Below are 22,106 nucleotides of genomic sequence, written 5' to 3'. Positions count from 1 at the left end.
AGCCATTTCTGAGAGGAGACGAATTGAGACCCCGCCCATGGTGGCAGCCAGACTTGGGTCTCTGGGGTGAAAAGGAAAGTGGGTGGAGGGGAGCAGGGAAGAGTGGGAAAAGTCAGCAGTGGGCATTTTGTGTCAAAAGAGAAAAGGGCGAGGCTCACAAGCCCAATATCCAGTATTTGGGTCCTTTTGCTTAACCTTATCATTTTGTCTGGTCATCATTTCGATTACAGCAATGTTTGTCTCAACATGTTTCAGTCATTTGCAAAGTCAGTTGTTGGTGGCGGGAGACATTCATCTTGACAATTTCATGGCTGACACTTTGCTTTATCAGCAGTCTCTGACCTGGGCTCTCAGTTCATGGATATGGTATTGGAGCGGTCATGTAGGCAGAATAGAAAGAGAGGATGCTATTGGAGCGGTCATGTTGGGGGAATAGAAAGAGAGGATGGTATTGGAGCGGTAATGTTGGGGGAATAGAAAGAGAGGATGGTATTGGAGCGGTCATGTTGGGGGAATAGAAAGAGGATGGTATTGGAGCGGTCATGTTGGGGGAATAGAAAGAGGATGGTATTGGAGCGGTCATGTTGGGGGAATAGAAAGAGAGGATGGTATTGGAGCGGTCATGTATGCAGAATAGAAAGAGAGGATGGTATTGGAGCGGTAATGTAGGCAGAATAGAAAGAGAGGATGGTATTGGAGCGGTAATGTTGGGGGAATAGAAAGAGAGGATGGTATTGGAGCGGTAATGTTGGGGGAATAGAAAGAGAGGATGGTATTGGAGCGGTCATGTTGGGGGAATAGAAAGAGAGGATGGTATTGGAGCGGTCATGTTGGGGGAATAGAAAGAGAGGATGGTATTGGAGCGGTAATGTAGGCAGAATAGAAAGAGAGGATGGTATTGGAGCGGTAATGTTGGGGGAATAGAAAGAGAGGATGGTATTGGAGCGGTCATGTTGGGGGAATAGAAAGAGAGGATGGTATTGGAGCGGTAATGTAGGCAGAATAGAAAGAGAGGATGGTATTGGAGCGGTCATGTTGGGGGAATAGAAAGAGAGGATGGTATTGGAGCGGTAATGTTGGGGGAATAGAAAGAGAGGATGGTATTGGAGCGGTCATGTTGGGGGAATAGAAAGAGAGGATGGTATTGGAGCGGTAATGTTGGGGGAATAGAAAGAGAGGATGGTATTGGAGCGGTCATGTTGGGGGAATAGAAAGAGAGGATGGTATTGGAGCGGTCATGTAGGCAGAATAGAAAGAGAGGATGGTATTGGAGCGGTAATGTAGGCAGAATAGAAAGAGAGGATGGTATTGGAGCGGTAATGTTGGGGGAATAGAAAGAGAGGATGGTATTGGAGCGGTAATGTAGGCAGAATAGAAAGAGAGGATGGTATTGGAGCGGTAATGTTGGGGGAATAGAAAGAGAGGATGGTATTGGAGCGGTAATGTTGGGGGAATAGAAAGAGAGGATGGTATTGGAGCGGTGATGTAGGAATGGCACGGGGAATGCTGTGGTGTACAGAAGGAAATGCAGTTTAGGAATGGGTATGTGGTAATGTATGCAGACATGATGCCTGGACCATATACCAGAAACCTCCAGCGTGTTGCCGGCCGGCTACCATTGTTTCAAACAAGGTCACAGGACAGCAACTGGAAAGGTTGACTGGGCCAGCAGCGGCCGAGCAGCTGCCCACACTGGCATCACATCTGAAGCATACCCCGAGATGCTGGCCTCACGATACACCCAATACCACTGGAGGGCTTTAATGAATGGGCACGCCCAGTGCTGGCATCTCAAAGCACTGACTGCCCAGGGCAGCACACACTGCTACTGTGCCACAGAATGAGCAGGGCACTGCCGGAGGAAGCTCACACTGCTGCTGTCCTACGGAACTAACAGGACACTGCTGGAGGAAGCTCACACTGCTACTGTCCTACGGAACTAACAGCAGTGCTGGGGGCAGAACACATTGCTGCTGTCTTACAGAACATGGCACTGCTGCAGGAAGCGCACACTACTACTGTCCTACAGAACTAACAGCACTGCTGGGTGCAGAACACACTGCTACTGCCCTTCAGAACTAACAGGGCACTGCTGGGGGAAGTGTCTCCTATAACATTGCCAGAGCCACACTGGAGGAAGCTGACATGGCCTGGAGAAGAGCACATTGCTAGAAAGAGCTCACACTGCTGGAAGTCATTCACACTGGGGGACGACCACACTACTGGAGGTGATTTGCACAGTTTGAAGGTAACACTGCTAGAAGGAGTTCATGTTGATTAAGGGAGCTCACACTGCTGGAGGGAGCTCACACTGCTGGGGGGAGCACACTGCTAGAAGGAGTTCCCACTGGGCTCAGTTAACTGCTAAAAGGAGGTTTTGATGCTCGAAGGAGCTCACATTTCTGGGGATGCTCACACTGCTGCAGGGAGTTCCGCTGGGGGAAGCTCTCATTTCTGCAGGGAGTTCGCTGGGAGAAGCTCTCATTGCTGCAAGGAGTTCCGAAGGGGGGAGTTATTTTTGCTGCAGGGAGTTCCGCTGGGAGAAGCTCTCATTGCTTCAGGGAGGTCCACTGGGAGAAGCTCTCATTGCTGCATGAGTTCCGGTGGGAGAAGCTCTCATTGCTGCAGGGAGTTCCCCTGGGGGAAGCTCTCATTGCTGCAGGGAGTTCCGTAGGAAGAAGCTCTCATTGCTGAAGGGAGTTCCACTGGGTGAAGCTCTGATTGCTGCAGAGATTTCCCGCTGGGGGAAGCTCTCATTGCTGCAGGGAGTTCTGCTGGGGGAAGCTCTCATTGCTGCAGGGAGTTCCGCTGTGGGAAGCTCTCATTGCTGCATGAAGTTCCGCTGGGGGAAGCTCTCATTGCTGCAGGGAGTTCCACTGGGGGAAGCTCTCATTGCTGCAGGGAATTCCGACAGGGGAAGCTCTCATTGCTGCAGGGAGTTCCCGTGGGGCAGCTCTCATTCCTGTAGGGAGTTACGCTGAGGGTAGCTCTCATTGCTTTGGGGAGCATGGCTGAAGCTAGTTTACGCTTGGGGAAGCTCTAATTGTTGTAGGAAGTTCTGCTGGGGAATCTCTATTGCAGAAGGGAGTTGGAGTTCCCGCTGTGGAAACTCTCATTGCTGCAGGGAGTTCCGCTGGGGGAAGTTCTCATTGCTGCAGCGAGTTGCCGCTTGGGGAAGCTCTCATTGATGCATGAGTTCCGGTGAGGGAAGCTCCCATTGCTGTAGGATGTACCCGCAGGGGGAAGTTCTCATTGCTGCAGGGATTTGCCACTTGGAAGCTCCCATTGCTACAGGGAATTCCACTGTAAGAAGCTTTCATTGCTGCAGGGAGTTCCACTGGGGGAGGCTCTCATTGTTGCAGGGAGTTCCCAATGGGGGAAGCTCTCATTGCTGCATGGAGTTCCCGCTGGGGGAATCTCTCATTGCTGCAGCGAGTTCTGCTGGGGGATGCTCTCATTGCTGCAGCGAGTTTCCGCTGGGGCAAGCTCTCATTGCTGCAGGGAGTTCCGCTGGGGGAAGCTATCGTTGCTGCAGGGAGTTCCACGGGGGAAGCTCTCATTGCTGCAAGGAGTTCTGCTGGGGGATACTCTCATTGCTGCAGTGAGTTTCCACTGGGGGAAGCTCTCATTGCTGTAGGGAGTTCCGCTGGGGGAAGCTCTCATTGCTGCAGCGAGTTTCCACTTGGGGAAGCTCTAATTGTTGTAGGGAGTTCTGCTGGGGAATCTATTGCTGCAGGGAGTTGGAGTTCCCGCTGGGGAAGCTCTCATTGCTGCAGGGAGTTCTGCTGGGGGAAGCTCTAATTGCTGCAGGGAGTTCCCGCTGGGGGAAGCTTTCATTGCTGCAGGGAGTTATGCTGGGGGAAGCTCTCATTGCTGCAGGGAGTTCCCGCTGGGGGAAGCTTTCATTGCTGCAGGGAGTTCCCGCTGGGGAAGCTCTCATTGCTGCAGGGAGTTCCGCTGGGGGAAGCTCTCATGGCTGCAGCAAGTTTCCGCTTGGGGAAGCTCTAATTGTTGTAGGAAGTTCTGCTGGGGAATCTCTATTGCTGAAGGGAGTTGGAGTTCCCGCTGTGGAAACTCTCATTGCTGCAGGGAGTTCCGTTGGGGGAAGCTCTCATTGCTGCAGCGAGTTTCTGCTTGGGGAAGCTCTAATTGTTGTATGGAGTTCTGCTGGGGAATCTCTATTGCTGCAGGGAGTTGGAGTTCCCGCTGGGGAACCTCTCATTGCTGCAGGGAGTTGGAGTTCCCGCTGGGGGAAGCTCTCATTGCTACTGGGAGTTCCCGCTGGGGGAAGCTCTCATTGCTGCAGGGAGCTCCGCTGGGGGAAGCTCTCATTGCTGCTGGGAGTTCCGCAGGGGGAAGCTCTCATTGCTGCAGGGAGTTCCACTGGGGGAAGCTCTCATTGCTTCAGGGAGTTCCACTGGGGGAAGCTCTCATTGCTTCAGGGAGTTCTGTTGGGGGAAGCTCTCATTGCTGCTGGGAGTTCTGCTGGGGGAAGCTCTCATTGCTGCTGGGAGTTCCTGCTGGGGGAAGCTCTCATTGCTGCAGGGAGTTCCGCTGGGGAAAGCTCTCATTGCTGCTGGGAGTTCCACTGGGGGAAGCTCTCATTGCTGCAGCGAGTTTCCACTTGGGGAAGCTCTAATTGTTGTAGGGAGTTCTGCTGGGGAATCTCTATTGCTGCAGGGAGTTGGAGTTCCCGCTGGGGAAGCTCTCATTGCTGCAGGGAGTTCTGCTGGGGGAAGCTCTCATTGCTGCAGGGAGTTCCCCCTGGGGGAAGCTTTCATTGCTGCAGGGAGTTCCGCTGGGGGAAGCTCTCATTGCTGCAGCGAGTTTCTGCTTGGGGAAGCTCTAATTGTTGTAGGGAGTTCCCGCTGGGGAAGCTCTCATTGCTGCAGGGAGTTCCGCTGGGGGAAGCTCTCATTGCTGCAGCGAGTTTCCACTTGGGGAAGCTCTAATTGCTGTAGGGAGTTCTGCTGGGGAATCTCTATTGCTGCAGGGAGTTATGCTGGGGGAAGCTCTCATTGCTGCAGGGAGTTATGCTGGGGGAAGCTTTCATTGCTGCAGGGAGTTCCCGCTGGGGAAGCTCTCATTGCTGCAGGGAGTTCCACTGGGGGAAGCTCTAATTGTTGTAGGAAGTTCTGCTGGGGAATCTCTATTGCTGAAGGGAGTTGGAGTTCCTGCTGGGGAACCTCTCATTGCTGCAGGGAGTTGGAGTTCCCGCTGGGGGAAGCTCTCATTGTTGCAGGGAGTTCCCAATGGGGGAAGCTCTCATTGCTGCATGGAGTTCCCGCTGGGGGAATCTCTCATTGCTGCAGGGAGTTCTGCTTCTGCTGGGGGATGCTCTCATTGCTGCAGCGAGTTTCCGCTGGGGCAAGCTCTCATTGCTGCAGGGAGTTCCGCTGGGGGAAGCTATCGTTGCTGCAGGGAGTTCCACGGGGGAAGCTCTCATTGCTGCAGGGAGTTCTGCTGGGGAATGCTCTCATTGCTGCAGTGAGTTTCCACTGGGGGAAGCTCTCATTGCTGTAGGGAGTTCTGCTGGGGGAAGCTCTCATTGCTGCAGCGAGTTTCCACTTGGGGAAGCTCTCATTGTTGTAGGGAGTTCTGCTGGGGAATCTCTATTGCTGCAGGGAGTTGGAGTTCCCGCTGGGGAAGCTCTCATTGCTGCAGGGAGTTCTGCTGGGGGAAGCTCTCATTGCTGCAGGGAGTTCCCGCTGGGGGAAGCTTTCATTGCTGCAGGGAGTTTCTACTTGGGGAAGCTCTAATTGTTGTAGGGAGTTCCCGCTGGGGAGGCTCTCATTGCTGCAGGGAGTTTCGCTGGGGGAAGCTCTCATTGCTGCAGCGAGTTTCCACTTGGGGAAGCTCTAATTGTTGTAGGGAGTTCTGCTGGGGACTCTCTATTGCTGCAGGGAGTTGGAGTTCCCGCTGGGGAAGCTCTCATTGCTGCAGGGAGTTATGCTGGGGGAAGCTCTCATTGCTGCAGGGAGTTCCCGCTGGGGGAAGCTTTCATTGTTGCAGGGAGTTCCTGCTGGGGAAGCTCTCATTGCTGCAGGGAGTTCCGCTGGGGGAAGCTCTCATTGCTGCAGCGAGTTTCTGCTTGGGGAAGCTCTAATTGTTGTATGGAGTTATGCTGGGGAATCTCTATTGCTGCAGGGAGTTGGAGTTCCCGCTGGGGAAGCTCTCATTGCTGCAGGGAGTTGGAGTTCCCGCTGGGGGAAGCTCTCATTGCTACTGGGAGTTCCCGCTGGGGGAAGCTCTCATTGCTGCAGGGAGCTCCGCTGGGGGAAGCTCTCATTGCTGCTGGGAGTTCCACAGGGGGAAGCTCTCATTGCTGCAGGGAGTTCCACTGGGGGAAGCTCTCATTGCTTCAGGGAGTTCCACTGGGGGAAGCTCTCATTGCTTCAGGGAGTTCTGTTGGGGGAAGCTCTCATTGCTGCTGGGAGTTCCGCTGGGGGAAGCTCTCATTGCGCGCAGGGAGTTCCGCTGGGAGAAGCTCTCATTGCTGAAGGGATTTGCCGTTGGGGGAAGCTCTCATTCCTGGAGGGAGTTCCCACTGTGGGAAGCTCTCATTGCGCAGGGAGTTCCACTGGGGAAGCACTCATTGCTGCAGGGAGTTCCGCTGGGGGAAGCTCTCATTGCTGCAGGGAGTTCCGCTGGGGTAAGCTCTCATTGCTGCTGGGAGTTCAGCTGGGGGAAGCTCTCATTGCTGCTGGGAGTTCCTGCTGGGGGAAGCTCTCATTGCTGCAGGGAGTTCCGCTGGGGAAAGCTCTCATTGCTGTTGGGATTTCCGCTGGGGAAGCTCTCATTGCGCGCAGGGAGTTCCGCTGGGGGAAGCTCTAATTGCTGCAGCGAGTTCCCACTGGGGGAAGCTCTCATTGCTGCAGGGAGTTCCGCTGGGGGAAGCTCTCATTGCTGTAGGGAGTTCCGCTGGGGGAAGCTCTCATTGCAGCAGCGAGTTTCCACTTGGGGAAGCTCTAATTGTTGTAGGGAGTTCTGCTGGGGAATCTCTATTGCTGCAGGGAGTTGGAGTTCCCGCTGGGGAAGCTCTCATTGCTGCAGGGAGTTCTGCTGGGGGAAGCTCTCATTGCTGCAGGGAGTTCCCGCTGGGGGAAGCTTTCATTGCTGCAGGGAGTTCCGCTGGGGGAAGCTCTCATTGCTGCAGCGAGTTTCTGCTTGGGAAAGCTCTAATTGTTGTAGGGAGTTCCCGCTGGGGAAGCTCTCATTGCTGCAGGGAGTTCCGCTGGGGGAAGCTCTAATTGCTGCAGCGAGTTTCCACTTGGGGAAGCTCTAATTGCTGTAGGGAGTTCTGCTGGGGAATCTCTATTGCTGCAGGGAGTTGGAGTTCCCGCTGGGGAAGCTATCATTGCTGCAGGGAGTTCCGCTGGGGGAAGCTCTCATTGCTGCAGCGAGTTTCCACTTGGGGAAGCTCTAATTGCTGTAGGGAGTTCTGCTGGGGAATCTCTATTGCTGCAGGGAGTTGGAGTTCCTGCTGGGGAAGCTCTCATTGCTGCAGGGAGTTATGCTGGGGGAAGCTCTCATTGCTGCAGGGAGTTCCCGCTGGAGGAAGCTTTCATTGCTGCAGGGAGTTCCCGCTGGGGAATCTCTCATTGCTGGAGGGAGTTCCGCTGGGGGAATCTCTCATGGCTGCAGCGAGTTTCCGCTTGGGGAAGCTCTAATTGTTGTAGGAAGTTCTGCTGGGGAATCTCTATTGCTGAAGGGAGTTAGAGTTCCCGCTGTGGAAACTCTCATTGCTGCAGGGAGTTCCACTGGGGGAAGCTCTCATTGCTGCAGCGAGTTTCCACTTGGGGAAGCTCTAATTGTTGTATGGAGTTCTGCTGGGGAATCTCTATTGCTGCAAGGAGTTAGAGTTCCCGCTGGGGAACCTCTCATTGCTGCAGGGAGTTGGAGTTCCCGCTGGGGGAAGCTCTCATTGCTACTGGGAGTTCCCGCTAGCGGAAGCTCTCATTGCTGCAGGGAGCTCCGCTGGGGGAAGCTCTCATTGCTGCTGGGAGTTCCGCAGGGGGAAGCTCTCATTGCTGCAGGGAGTTCCACTGGGGGAAGCTCTCATTGCTTCAGGGAGTTCCACTGGGGGAAGCTCTCATTGCTTCAGGGAGTTCTCCTGGAGGAAGCTCTCATTGCTGCTGGGAGTTCCGCTGGGGGAAGCTCTCATTGCTGCAGGGAGTTCCACTGGGGGAAGCTCTCATTGCTGCTGGGAATTCCGCTCGGGGAAGCTCTCATTGCGCGCAGGGAGTTCCGCTGGGAGAAGTTCTCATTGCTGAAGGGATTTGCCGTTGGGGATAGCTCTCATTGCTGCAGGGAGTTCCGCTGGGGGAAGCTCTCATTGCTGCAGGGAGTTCTGCTGCGGTAAGCTCTCATTGCTGCTGGGAGTTCAGCTGGGGAAGCTCTCATTGCTGCTGGGAGTTCCTGCTGGGGGAAGCTCTCATTGCTGCAGGGAGTTCCGCTGGGGAAAGCTCTCATTGCTGCTGGGAGTTCTGCTGGGGAAGCTCTCATTGCGTGCAGGGAGTTCCGCTGGGGGAAGCTCTAATTGTTGTAGGGAGTTCTGCTGGGGAATCTCTATTGCTGCAGGGAGTTGGAGTTCTCGCTGGGGAAGCTCTCATTTCTGCAGGGAGTTCCCGCTGGGGAAGCTCTATTGCTGCAGGGAGTTGGAGTTCCTGCTGGGGAAGCTCTCATTGCTGCAGCAAATTCCTGCTCGGGGAAGCTCTCATTGCTGCTTGGAGTTCCACTGGGGGAAGCTCTCATTGCGCGCAGGGAGTTCCGCTGGGGGAAGCTCTAATTGTTGTAGGGAGTTCTGCTGGGGAATCTCTATTGCTGCAGGGAGACGGAGTTCCCGCGGGGGAAGCTCTCATTTCTGCTGGGAGTTCCTGCTGGGGGAACTCTCTTGCTGCAGGGAGTTCCGCTGGGGTAAACTCTTATTGTTGCTGGGAGTTCCGCTGGGGAATCTCTATTGCTGCAGGGAGTTGGAGTTCCTGCTGGGGAAGCTCTCATTGCTGCGGGGGATTCCTGCTGGGGGAAGCTCTCGTTGCTGCAGGGAGTTCCACTGGGGGAAGCTCTCATTGCTGCAGGGAGTTGGAGTTCCTGCAGGGGAAGCTCTCATTGCTGCGGGGAATTCCTGCTGGGGGAAGCTCTCATTGCTGCAGGGAGTTCCGCTGGGGAAAGCTCTCATTGCTTCTGGGAGTTCCGCTGGGGAAGCTCTCATTGCGCGCAGGGAGTTCCGCTGGGGGAAGCTCTAATTGCTGCAGCGAGTTTCCATTGGGGGAAGCTCTCATTGCTGCAGGGAGTTCCACTGGGGGAAGCTCTCATTGCTGTAGGGAGTTCCGCTGGGGGAAGCTCTCATTGCTGTAGCGAGTTTCCACTTGGGGAAGCTCTAATTGTTGTAGGGAGTTCTGCTGGGGAATCTCTATTGCTGCAGGGAGTTCGAGTTCCCGCTGGGGAAGCTCTCATTGCTGCAGGGAGCTCTGCTGGGGGAAGCTCTCATTGCTGCAGGGAGTTCCCACTGGGGGAAGCTTTCATTGCTGCAGGGAGTTCCGCTGGGGGAAGCTCTCATTGCTGCAGCAAGTTTCTGCTTGGGGAAGCTCTAATTGTTGTAGGGAGTTCCTGCTGGGGAAGCTCTCATTGCTGCAGGGAGTTCCGCTGGGGGAAGCTCTCATTGCTGCAGCGAGTTTCCACTTGGGGAAGCTCTAATTGCTGTAGGGAGTTCTGCTGGGGAATCTCTATTGCTGCAGGGAGTTGGAGTTCCTGCTGGGGAAGCTCTCATTGCTGCAGGGAGTTATGCTGGGGAAGGCTCTCATTGCTGCAGGGAGTTCCTGGTGGGGGAAGCTTTCATTGCTGCAGGGAGTTCCGCTGGGGGAAGCTCTCATGGCTGCAGCGAGTTTCCGCTTGGGGAAGCTCTAATTGTTGTAGGAAGTTCTGCTGGGGAATCTCTATTGCTGAAGGGAGTTGGAGTTCCCGCTGTGGAAACTCTCATTGCTGCAGGGAGTTCCGCTGGGGGAAGCTCTCATTGCTGCAGCGAGTTTCCGCTTGGGGAAGCTCTAATTGTTGTATGGAGTTCTGCTGGGGAATCTCTATTGCTGCAGGGAGTTGGAGTTCCCGCTGGGGGAAGCTCTCATTGCTACTGGGAGTTCCCGCTGGGGGAAGCTCTCATTGCTGCAGGGAGCTCCGCTGGGGGAAGCTCTCATTGCTGCTGGGAGTTCCGCAGGGGGAAGCTCTCATTGCTGCAGGGAGTTCCACTGGGGGAAGCTCTCATTGCTTCAGGGAGCTCCACTGGGGGAAGCTCTCATTGCTTCAGGGAGTTCTGCTGGAGGAAGCTCTCATTGCTGCTGGGAGTTCCGCTGGGGGAAGCTCTCATTGCGGCAGGGAGTTCCGCTGGGAGAAGCTCTCATTGCTGCTGGGAGTTCCGCTGGGGGAAGCTCTCATTGCGCGCAGGGAGTTCCACTGGGAGAAGCTCTCATTGCTGAAGGGATTTGCCGTTGGGGGTAGCTCTCATTGCTGCAGGGAGTTGGAGTTCCCGCTGGGGCAAGCTCTCATTCCTGCAGGGAGTTCCCACTGTGGGAAGCTCTCATTGCTGCAGGGAGTTCCGCTGGGGAAGCTCTCATTGCTGCAGGGAGTTCCGCTGGGGAAGCTCTCATTGCTGCAGGGAGTTCCGCTGGGGGAAGCTCTCATTGCTGCAGGGAGTTCTGCTGGGGTAAGCTCTCATTGCTGCTGGGAGTTCAGCTGGGGGAAGCTCTCATTGCTGCTGGGAGTTCCTGCTGGGGGAAGCTCTCATTGCTGCAGGGAGTTCCGCTGGGGAAAGCTCTCATTGCTGCTGGGAGTTCCGCTGCGGAAGCTCGCATTGCGCGCAGGGAGTTCCGCTGGGGGAAGCTCTCATTGTTGTAGGGAGTTCTGCTGGGGAATCTCTATTGCTGCAGGGAGTTGGAGTTCTCGCTGGGGAAGCTCTCATTGCTGCAGGGAGTTCCCACTGGAGAAGCTCTATTGCTGCAGGGAGTTGGAGTTCCCGCTGGGGAAGCTCTCATTGCTGCAGGGAATTCCTGCTGGGGGAAGCTCTCATTGCTGCTTGGAGTTCCGCTGGGGTAAGCTCTTATTGTTGCTGGGAGTTCCGCTGGGGGAAACTCTCATTGCGCGCAGGGAGTTCCGCTGGGGGAAGCTCTCATTGCGCGCAGGGAGTTCCGCTGGGGGAAGCTCTAATTGTTGTAGGGCGTTCTGCTGGGGAATCTCTATTGCTGCAGGGAGTTGGAGTTCCCGCGGGGGAAGCTCTCATTGCTGCGGGGAATTTCTGCTGGGGGAAACTCTCATTGCTGCAGGGAGTTCCACTGGGGGAAGCTCTCATTGCTGCAGGGAGTTGGAGTTCCTGCGGGGGAAGCTCTCATTGCTGCAGGGAGTTGGAGTTCCCGCGGGGGAAGCTCTCATTGCTGCAGGGAATTTCTGCTGGGGGAAACTCTCATTGCTGCAGGGAGTTCCACTGGGGGAAGCTCTCATTGCTGCAGGGAGTTGGAGTTCCTGCGGGGGAAGCTCTCATTGCTGCAGGGAGTTGGAGTTCCCACGGGGGAAGCTCTCATTGCTGCAGGGAATTCCTGCTGGGGGAAGCTCTCATTGCTGCAGGGAGTTCCCGCTGGGGAAAGCCAGGACTAAGATGATAAAATGAACATGCTTTTGTCTTATGTGAATTAGTTGCAGGCTTGAGAACAGCTCTTTATAAAGGCCACCGGGGTGACTGTTTTGGACAATGCATCAGCACTTCAAGGACTTCAGATGCGTGCAGCCAAATTGTGCAAGGAAAGTAAAGACGGGGCAACATATTGAGCAGACTTTGTGTGTAGTTAGTACTTTAAATACTGTATTTGTTTATAAATGTATCTTGAATTATGATTTCCAAGAGCAAACCAAACTGTCACCATCCCTTATAAAAATAATGTGTAACTGTTCAAGCTTTGAAACATGGAGTAAATATTAAAATATGCGTGACCTTATGGTACTTCAGTTAGTTGTACGATGCTTCCCCCAGAAGCTCACTGTCTCCAGAGCTCTGGTTCTCTCTAGGCTGGACTACTGCAACAGCCTCTTTCTAAATCTACCTGCTTCTACTCTACACCCACTGCAACTCATCCAGAACAAGACTGTGTGACTTGTCCTTGGCCTCAAGCCCAGGGATTGTATCTCTCCGGGACTGAAATGTCTGCACTGGCTCCCAGTGGCTGTGAGGATTAAGTTCAAAACCCTCTGCATTGACCACAAGGCCTTCTGGGGCCTGAGGCCGCAATACCTTCAACTCTCTCTTCCTAAATATCTTCCTTCTCGAGCTCTTCGCTCATCCGCCTCCAACTCACTCAGGGTCAGTCGATTCTCCAAGCAATGAGTTGGGGACAGATCTCTTTCTTCGACTGGGGCCTCCCTCTGGAACAGCCTCCCTGCCTCCCTGAAAATTGAGAACTATCTACGGTTGCAGAAGCACCTCAAAACCTTCTTTGCTTCTGCTTTCTCTCCTCCTCTCCCCTGCTGACTTCCTGGCTGAAACTGAAACTGCACTGGTTCCTGGCCACCCTCTGATCTCGGGCCCAGGTCCCCTCCCCCGCCAGTTGCACACCTGCACCGCCTCCCTGGCAACCCCCGCACTTGGAGACTGTTTTTCTGTATCCCTTGAGTCCCCTACCAGCACTTGACACCTGATGTCTGCACTTACCCTTGCACTTGCCACCAGCTGGCCGCACTTTTATGTATTGCTGTTATATATTCTATTTATTTTTTATTGTTGATCCCATGCACTGCACTGTCCCCTCCCCTTTACCCCGCACTTTTCACCTTCCCCTCTTCCCTGCACTTGCGCGATCTCAATGACACTTGGCCTAGTAGGATCGTTGTCTGTCCCCCTTTTGTCCCCCCCCCCTTGCCTCGCCGCAACCTTAAAACACTTGTGTATAGGCGCGTTATAAATGCCACATCATATCATATCATAGTGCCTTATTTCAGGTGTGCCACTAGGTGGTGGAGATCCCTAAGCCTACACTATATCTAGTTGTTGATAATGTGTCGGTCATATTGGTATTAACGCCTTCACCAGGACATACAATACACATGAAGACCTATGACATGCTTGTTCTTTCGTTGCTGTGGTTGTGAGCCCTGGTTCCATTTGGGTGCCATGAGCATTATGCAGGAGAATGTGCTTACTTATGCTTTTCTTTTATAATGAGAGTGATATACTGAAAGGTATTAATCGAAAACAATGATCTGAAACAAGCCAGGTTCTAGTTTCTGCCTCTGATGGGGACAGACACTGTTATCCCCACGGTATTACCCAAATTGACCTTTTATAATTGACCTTCTGCACAATTGACCTTTATATTACTTTAGTTATATTTATATGTATTGGGTTGGTTTTGGATTATAAATAATATAAGGGGATTGGGTGGGGGGATTTCAGGGGGTTTTGGATTGGGTGAGGGGGTTTTGTGGGTTTCCCCCCGCATATATGTCCTAATTGACCTTCTAAATTAGGTCAATTCTCCCGAGGTCAATTGTGAAAAGGTCAATTAGTATACAACCATTCCCACGGCAGACCTGAGCGAGTTCTTGCTCCGGTGCAGTGAACCGATGAGTTGCTCCAGGTGGTTTCGCTGCCGGGTGTTTATTTTTGAAGCACTGCCTAAGGAGGACATTCTGGAGTGGTTTTGGTGAGGCATTTTCTGGGATCTGTGGAGTTTAAAGAGTGTTTGAGGTGTTGTAAAAAGAAGGCACGCCAATTACGGGTATAAATAGTTCACTGGCCAAGACGCTGTCTTCGTAATCATGTTTTTGTATGGATGGGCGGCCTGGCACGTGGGGGCAGTGGGGGTGGTATATGTTTGTCTGCAAATGCTCAGGTAGAGAGTTGATTTGGTGTTGTGTCTGCCTTAGCTGGAGACAATGGGCTTCCAGGAAGGGGATTGGTTGCCAGGCATGGATTCCAAGGGGCGGAGCCTTTGGTGAGGTCACAGTGATGGGCGTTCCACACTCTTGGAATCACATTAAGAGTATGTCAGGTAAGTCAGGGAGTCCTAAGGAAGCTGTTGCTCCCCCAGGAAGTACCAAAAAAGGACATGCTAAGGAAAAAGCTGCACATCCAGCAAGTGCCAAGAAGGGCCATGCCAAGGAAGAAGTGGCGCCACCAGCCACTAGCACGGAAATAGCTGCTCCGCCAGGAAGTACTGAGAACATACAACCTAAGGAAGGAGGTGCTCCACCAGGAAGTAATGAGAACATTCAACCTAAGGAAGGAGGTGCTCAACCAGGAAGTACTGAGAACATTCAACCTAAGGAAGGAGGTGCTCCTCCAGGAAGTACTGAGAACATTCAATCTATGGAAGGAGGTGCTCCACAAGGAGGAGCAGAGAACGCTCAACCAATGGAAGGAGGTACTCAGCCAGGAAGTACCGAGAACATGAAACCAATGGAAGGAGATACTCCGCCAGGAAGTACAGAGAGCATGAAACCAATGGAAGGAAGTGCTCCACCAGAAAGTACTGAGAACGTTCAACCTAATGAAGGAAGTACTCTACCAGGAAGTACTGAGAACATTCAACCTGAGGAAGGAGGTTCTCCTCCAGGAAGTACTGAGAACATTCAACCTAAAGAAGGAGGTGCTCCTCCAGGAAGTACTGAGAACATTCAACCTATGGAAGAAGGTACTCCACCAGGAGGAGCAGAGAACGCTCAACCAATGGAAGGAGGTACTCAGCCAGGAAGTACAGAGAACATGAAACCAATGGAAGGAGATACTCCGCCAGGAAGTACAGAGAACATGAGACCAATGGAAGGAAGTGCTCCACCAGAAAGTACTGAGAACGTTCAACCTAATGAAGGAAGTACTCTACCAGGAAGTACTGAGAACATTCAACCTGAGGAAGGAGGTGCTCCTCCAGAAATGACTGAGAACCTATTATACTTCATAACACTACCACCTGGGACAGAAGGGGCTACACCACAAGGTTCTGTGGGAGAACTTGCTGTAGCGGAAACTTCTCGCCGTGGAAGTGGTGTGTCGGAAGCCAGCAGGGCCTGGACACCAGCATGGAAGCAATACAGAGGTACGTCACGTGCATGTGCCGCCAGGGTCGGCCACCTATGCCTGCTCAGGTGCTCGTCTCGGGATGAGACGTGACCCCAGGGTCTGGGCGTCACCTCATCCATTGTCACCCCAACATGAAACACCCTCGCTTATTTTAGGAGATCCACAGTGCATGGTGATGTTTTAACATTTAAAGACCTCCGTTCCCCAATTCCCTGTGCTCATCTTGTCAGCGGTTTGTGAGGTTCTAGCAGACCCCCGAGGATTTAGAACATCATTTGGGATCTAGCAGATCCTTTGAGGGTCTAACAGCCTATGGGGTACTAGCAGGCTATTTGAGGTTCTAGGGTTCTGGGCGACCCTTCAACGTTCCACAAAACTCTCTGAGGTTCTAGAACACCATCTGGGATCTAGCAGACCCTTTGAGGCTCTAACAGCCTATGGGGTACTAGCAGACTATTTGAAGTTCTAGCAGACCCCCGGGATCTAGCTCAACCTCTGGGTTTCTGAGCGTCCCTTTGGGGTTCTAAAAGACCCTGAGGTTCTAGCAGACCCACTGAGGATCTAGCACACCATCTGGGATCTAGCCGACCCTTTGAGGCTCTAACAGCCTATGGGGTACTAGCAGACTATTTGAGGTTCTGATCGACCCTTTGAGATTCTAGCAGATGTCCTAGCAGAACTTCTAGGGTTCGACCAGCCTCTTTGAGGCTCCAACAGAACATCTGCTGTTCCAGCATATTATGCTGAGGGTCTGGGGCACACTTTGGTGTTCTGGCAGTCCTTCTGTGGTTCTAGCGGTCCCCTTGAGGTTCACAGACATTCTAGCAGATCCCCAGTGGCTCTTTAAGTCCTCCTGAGGTTCTGGCACACCCCCTGTAGTTCCAGCAGTCTCTCTGAGATCCGAGCAGGCATTCGGGTACACCATCTGATGTTCTAGCAAAGCTTTGCATGTTCCAGCAGTCTCTGAGATCCAGGTAGGCACTCTGGTATACCATCAGATGTTCTAGAATAGCTTCACTGGTTCTAGCAGTCTCTCTGAGATCCAGGCAGGCATTCGGGTACACCATCTGATGTTCTAGCAAAGCTTTGCAGGTTCCAGCAGTCTCTGAGATCCAGGTAGGCACTCTGGTATACCATCAGATGTTCTAGAATAGCTTCACTGGTTCTAGCAGTCTCTCTGAGATCCAGGCAGGCATTCGGGTACACCATCTGATGTTCTAGCAGAGCTTCTCAGGTTCTAGCAGTCCCTCTGAGATCCAGGCAGGCATTCGGGTACACCATCTGATGTTCTAGCAGAGCTTCTCAGGTTCTAGCAGTCTCTCTGAGATCCAGGCAGGCATTCGGGTACACCATCAGATGTTCTAGCAAAGCTTCTCAGGTTCTAGCAGTCTCTCTGAGATCCAGACAGGCACTCTGGTATACCATCAGATGTTCTAGCTAAGCTTCTCAGGTTCCAGCAGTCTCTCTGAGATCCAGGCAGGCATTCGGGTACACCATCAGATGTTCTAGCAAAGCTTCTCAGGTTCCAGCAGTCTCTCTGAGATCCAGGCAGGCATTCGGGTACACCATCAGATGTTCTAGCAAAGCTTCTCAGGTTCTAGCAGTCGCTCTGAGATCCAGGCAGGCATTCGGGTACACCATCTGATGTTCTAGCAAAGCTTTGCATGTTCCAGCAGTCTCTGAGATCCAGGTAGGCACTCTAGTATACCATCAGATGTTCTAGAATAGCTTCACTGGTTCTAGCAGTCTCTCTGAGATCCGAGCAGGCATTCGGGTTCACCATCTGTTGTTCTAGCAAAGCTTTGCAGGTTCCAGCAGTCTCTGAGATCCAGGTAGGCACTCTGGTATACCATCAGATGTTCTAGAATAGCTTCACTGGTTCTAGCAGTCTCTCTGAGATCCAGGCAGGCATTCAGGTACCCCTTCACATGTTCTAGCAGAGCTTCTCAGGTTCTAGCAGTCTCTCTGAGATCCGAGCAGGCATTCGGGTACACCATCTGATGTTCTAGCAAAGCTTTACAGGTTCCAGCAGTCTCTGAGATCCAGGTAGGCACTCTGGTATACCATCAGATTTTCTAGAATAGCTTCACTGGTTCTAGCAGTCTCTCTGAGATCCAGGCAGGCATTCGGGTACACCATCAGATGTTCTAGCAAAGCTTCACATGTTCTAGCAAAGCTTCACAGGTTCCAGCAGAGCTTCACATGTTCTAGCAAAGCTTCTCAGGTTCTAGCAGTCTCTCTGAGATCCAGGCAGGCATTCGGGTACACCATCAGATGTTCTAGCAAAGCTTCTCAGGTTCTAGCAGTCTCTCCGGGATCCAGGCAGGCATTCGGGTACACCATCAGATGTTCTAGCTAAGCTTCTCAGGTTCTAGCAGTCTCTCCCAGATCCAGGCAGGCATTCGGGTACACCATCAGATGTTCTAGCAAAGCTTCTCAGGTTCCAGCAGTCTCTCTGAGATCCAGGCAGGCATTCGGGTACACCATCAGATGTTCTAGCAAAGCTTCTCAGGTTCCAGCAGTCTCTCTGAGATCCAGGCAGGCATTCGGGTACACCATCAGATGTTCTAGCTAAGATTCTCAGGTTCTAGCAGTCGCTCTGAGATCCAGGCAGGCATTCAGGCACCTCTTCACATGTTCTAGCAGAGCTTCACATGTTCTAGCAAAGCTTCACAGGTTCCAGCAGAGCTTCACATGTTCTAGCAAAGCTTCTCAGGTTCTAGCAGTCTCTCTGAGATCCAGGCAGGCATTCGGGTACACCATCAGATGTTCTAGCTAAGCTTCTCAGGTTCTAGCAGTCTCTCCGAGATCCAGGCAGGCATTCGGGTACACCATCAGATGTTCTAGCAAAGCTTCTCAGGTTCCAGCAGTCTCTCTGAGATCCAGGCAGGCATTCAGGTACACCATCAGATGTTCTAGCAAAGCTTCTCAGGTTCTAGCAGTCTCTCCGAGATCCAGGCAGGCATTCGGGTACACCATCAGATGTTCTAGCAAAGCTTCTCAGGTTCTAGCAGTCGCTCTGAGATCCAGGCAGGCATTTGGGCACCTCTTCACATGTTCTAGCAGAGCTTCACATGTTCTAGCAAAGCTTCGCAGGTTCCAGCAGACCTTTTGCATGCATTCTCAAACATTCTTGTGGGGAATACTTGCAAGCAGCACCCCTCCTCCCATGATGTTTGGCTACTGTAGGTGCACCGGGTCTTGCACCCTCGTGACATGTATGTTTGCTTTGAGCTGTTGTGACCCGCTGGTGTGTTGTTGTGTGCTTAGGGCTCCCAGGAAGGGCACTGGATGCGCTGTCCGGCGCCACACGTGACCACGTGGACCCGGGCATTACCGGGGTGCTGCTGTGTTTGAGGGGCCAAAGAGACCAACTATAGTGGGGTGCTGCGCGCTCCCCTCGTGAGGCCAAACTCTCACTGATACACGTGACTGAGCTGTTTCCTATTCGGAGAAGTGGAGACGGCGGCACACGCACGCTCACGCACGCACGCACACGCGCGAGTGTCTACTCAGGGAGTGGTATATTATTAATGGGCATAAAAGTCAAGAGCAAGCAGAACAGTTGAGATACGGGGCCTTAATGGGGTCCAAAGGACACCAGCCACACTGAACCAAACAATACACTGTGACTTGGCCACTGAAAAGGGACAGGAGACTGCAGTGTAACGCGGGCCAAAACCAGGCGGAAGCGACCGCTTTCAAAATACAAAAGACACACATACAGGTGTGACCACTATCTTAGCAAGCCTGCACAGCAGGAGCCAGAGGTAAGCACCCGATTTAAGTCCCTTGTGGGCGAGGGGGGCTTTGGGTGTATCAGGACCCCCCCCCCCCCAGGATCATTAAGCCTGTAGTTAGAGCGAGGGGATAGTGTCACGCCGGTACCTAAGTACTTATAGGTAACTGTAGACAAAGAAGGGCAGCCACCCCCCCCCGCCCCCACACCTCCTTGAGAGGCAGAGGGCCCCCCATGGAGAATTGCAATATCCGGATTCTGCCAGGGTCGGGCTGGGCCATGAAACTGTCTCGGGCACCAGTGAAAAAGTGGCCCACAGTTGCAAATGCCAATTCATTCCTTTTTGTGACACTGTTTGAATAGTGCCCAAGGGGGAGGGTTTTGATATAATGAGATGCAAATCGTGCATTTTAAAGAATATTTATTCGCAACAGTGGCCAAAACTACTACCACAGAGTGAATGAACTCATCAAACTGGCCCAGAAAGTGGTCCACTTTGAGCCAAAAAACTGGCCCACATCAGCATTTTGTGTTTTTTATTCTGGCCTATTGCCCTATAGGCCAGTCCGAACGTGGATTCTACCACCAAAGGCGCAGGCGGAGGAGGGGTGGGGGCCAGGTGGACTGCCGAGCACGCCAAGAGTTTCAGTACTATGGAAAATGTTGCTGCCGGAGGGGGGAGCAAAAGGGGTCTCCAGTAGGAAGTCCATTCGCCCGAGGTCGGTCAGAAGACATCCTTGGCTGCTGCTGGAGAGGCTGTGGGGTGACAGGCAGAGGCGTCACTGGGGCAGGGGGGGCCATAGCCCTGGGTCTTTTGGTTGTAGCCACGGATAGAAGCTCAGGGCCTACAGCCAAAAGGCTAGCTAGCCCTGAGTCCCCGCAGTCCTGACGTCAGCCTAGCCCCGGATCTTTTCCAGACCTAGCAACACCCCTGGTGACTGGTGCAGACATTGGGTCTGGTGCAGAGATTGGGTCTGGCCTCCGCGACCTAGCAACGCCCCTGGTGACGGGTGCAGAGATTGGGTCTGGTTCAGAGATTGGGTCCGGCCTCCGTGACCTAGCAACACCCCTGGTGACGGATGCAGAGATTGGGTCCGGCACCCGTGACCTAGCTACGCCCCTGGTGATGGGTGCAGAGATTGGGTCCGGCCCCTGTGACCTAGCAACGCCACTCGTGACGGGTGCAGAGATTGAGTCCGCACCCGCGACCTAGCAATGCCCCTGGTGACGGGTGCAGAGATTGGGTCGGGCACCTGCGACCTTGCAACGCCCCTGGTGACGGGTGCAGGGATTGGGTCGGCACCTGATTTCTGGATACCGAGGCTTGAGCCTCATTACCCCATCCTCTCGGGTTGAGTGTGTGGTCGTGGGTTAGGGTGATTTCTGGATACCGAGGCTTGAGCCTCATTACTCCATCTTCTCGGGTTGAGTATGTAGTCGTGGGTTAGGGTTCTTCTTGCTCTGTGTGGTCTTGTCACAGTAGGGATGTTTTCACAGGGTCTTCGCTGCCAAGTCATTCTGTTGGCATTTTGCAGCCCTCCCCTTCCTGTCTAGAAGGTTCTCTGCGCTCCCATTGGATCCTCGACTCAGCTGCTTCCTGGGGCCAATCTCTATTGTCTCTAATCCCAGCTTCTCCCACCTCCTCCCCTTTTGAGGCCAGGATTTCCCCTGTGTTCATAAGAGCCTTGTCCAGTGTCCGCTTTTATCCCTGGTCTCCCCTATGCTTGGTCATTTACGGAGGGTCGGGGGTGTTGCTAGACCTGGAAAAGATCGGGCAATGCTAATTTTGGGACTGTCGGGACTGGGGGCTAGCTAGACTTTTTGGTTGTAACCCCTGAGCTTCTATCCGGGTCTACCACCAAAAGACCCAGGACTATAGTCCCCTCAGCCCCCTCCACCCCCCACCCCTAGCAACGCCTCTGCGGAGGGTTCTTGGGTCTCGCCCACTCCTGTAGAGTCCATTGCCAGTAGCAAGGCTGCAGCTTGTGGGGTAGATGGTGAGTCTCCCATGCGGCTCCTGAATGGGGAAGTCTTCTCCATTCCCATTAGAGTCACCCGTTGTTTCCTCCTGTCCTGGGCCAGCTCTTGTCGATTGGACCCCCTGGTGCATCATGGTATGTGTAGTGTCTATCCTTCATCTTTGCACTGTGCTGGTTCTTAGGATCCCTAGTCCATGCCAGGGTTCTAAGGAGCCTGCTCTAGTTCCTTGTGTCGAGGCACTAGACTGCCAGGCCTGCGGGATGTCATCTGAATAGAGAGACTTGGCCAGGACAGAGGGTGATGGGCATCGGGTCCGAAAAATGCGCATTACTATGCGTACACAGCTCGACGCATGTTGGCGATCAGGGAACGGGGCTCCTGTCAACTCCCCGACACCACTTCGGGGCTAGACCTCACTCTGGCGTCTCCCTCGTGCGCCTTAGTTTCTGCTGCATGTCTCCACTCCTCTGACTCGTCTGAGGGCCTGCGGCTCCTTCTTACTCGTCTTTGTACCTATGTGTTTCTCCCTGCATCACCCAGCAGTTCCCTACTTCTCTGGACTCCCCTAATCCTCTCCCTGCATCTCCCTGGTCCTCCCTGCATCTCCCTGATGCCCCATGTCCGTCCCTGCATCTCCCCGCTACTCAATGCTTCTCTCTGCTCCTACCTGCATCCACGGCTGTCACAAGATGTGGTAAGGCCCGTGGCCAAACATTTGGTGAGGCCCCCTTTTGATGTTACACACTGGGCCAGCGGGGGCACCTTTCCAAACAGGGGACTCGAGAAATCTCCCCTTGAATTTGTTTGGAGGAACCCAAATATGGTTTATTACTACAACTGCAAATAAATTACAGCAGAGTTAGATTTCTCTAATGAAGAAAGGTTTATGCCAGAATAACTTTTGTATCATAGGAATAAACAGATATAGGATGGCATGACAGCATGTGGTTTATGACGCAGCATTAAGGAGCACCTTTCCCCTTTGTGTGCATTAAAACACACGAAGGCTGGTGAATTTCTGAACTTAAGAGGCTTACATGTTCGTGCCAATTAGGCAGGATTGGCAGATCACAGTGAGGGTGCCTAAACCAAACAAGGGTTGTATGAGGGGGTTTCTCACTCCCAAGAACATGTTTGAAACATTGGGTTAAAATTATGCATTTTACAGCACTTTCTTTGTAAAATTGGGTAGAAATCCATACAGTTTGCAATTGGTTTTCTATGGAAGCACATGGAAAAACCCAATAGTTGCAAGTCACCAACCGTGCACAGGAACATTTTCCAATACATTTCATGCCGCCGTTGCACACAACATATGCTAGTATAAAGATA

General features: G+C 53.1%; 1 protein-coding gene across 7 annotated transcripts in view; it reads left to right on the top strand.

Moving 5' to 3' along the window:
- Positions 1-22,106, top strand: part of AMPD2 (adenosine monophosphate deaminase 2) — a 947,247-nt gene that overhangs the window by 48,458 nt on the left and 876,683 nt on the right. For 3 of the 7 annotated variants that reach the window (XM_069632992.1, XM_069632991.1, XM_069632989.1), the window contains exon 1: positions 14,006-15,071. The exons of 3 other annotated variants lie outside the window; for them this stretch is intronic. In XM_069632992.1, coding sequence (XP_069489093.1) covers positions 14,021-15,071 — 1,051 coding nt within the window. In that variant the 5' untranslated portion in view covers positions 14,006-14,020. Of the gene's footprint in view, positions 1-14,000; positions 15,072-22,106 lie in introns of those variants that run through there. One more of the 7 variants, XM_069632990.1, reaches the window with a different exon arrangement.

The sequence above is a fragment of the Ambystoma mexicanum genome, chromosome 13, assembly GCF_040938575.1.
Source record: "Ambystoma mexicanum isolate Mex_15411 chromosome 13, UKY_AmexF1_1, whole genome shotgun sequence".
Classification (NCBI taxonomy): Eukaryota; Metazoa; Chordata; class Amphibia; order Caudata; family Ambystomatidae; genus Ambystoma; species Ambystoma mexicanum.
This window is presented reverse-complemented; position numbering and strand designations above follow the sequence as displayed.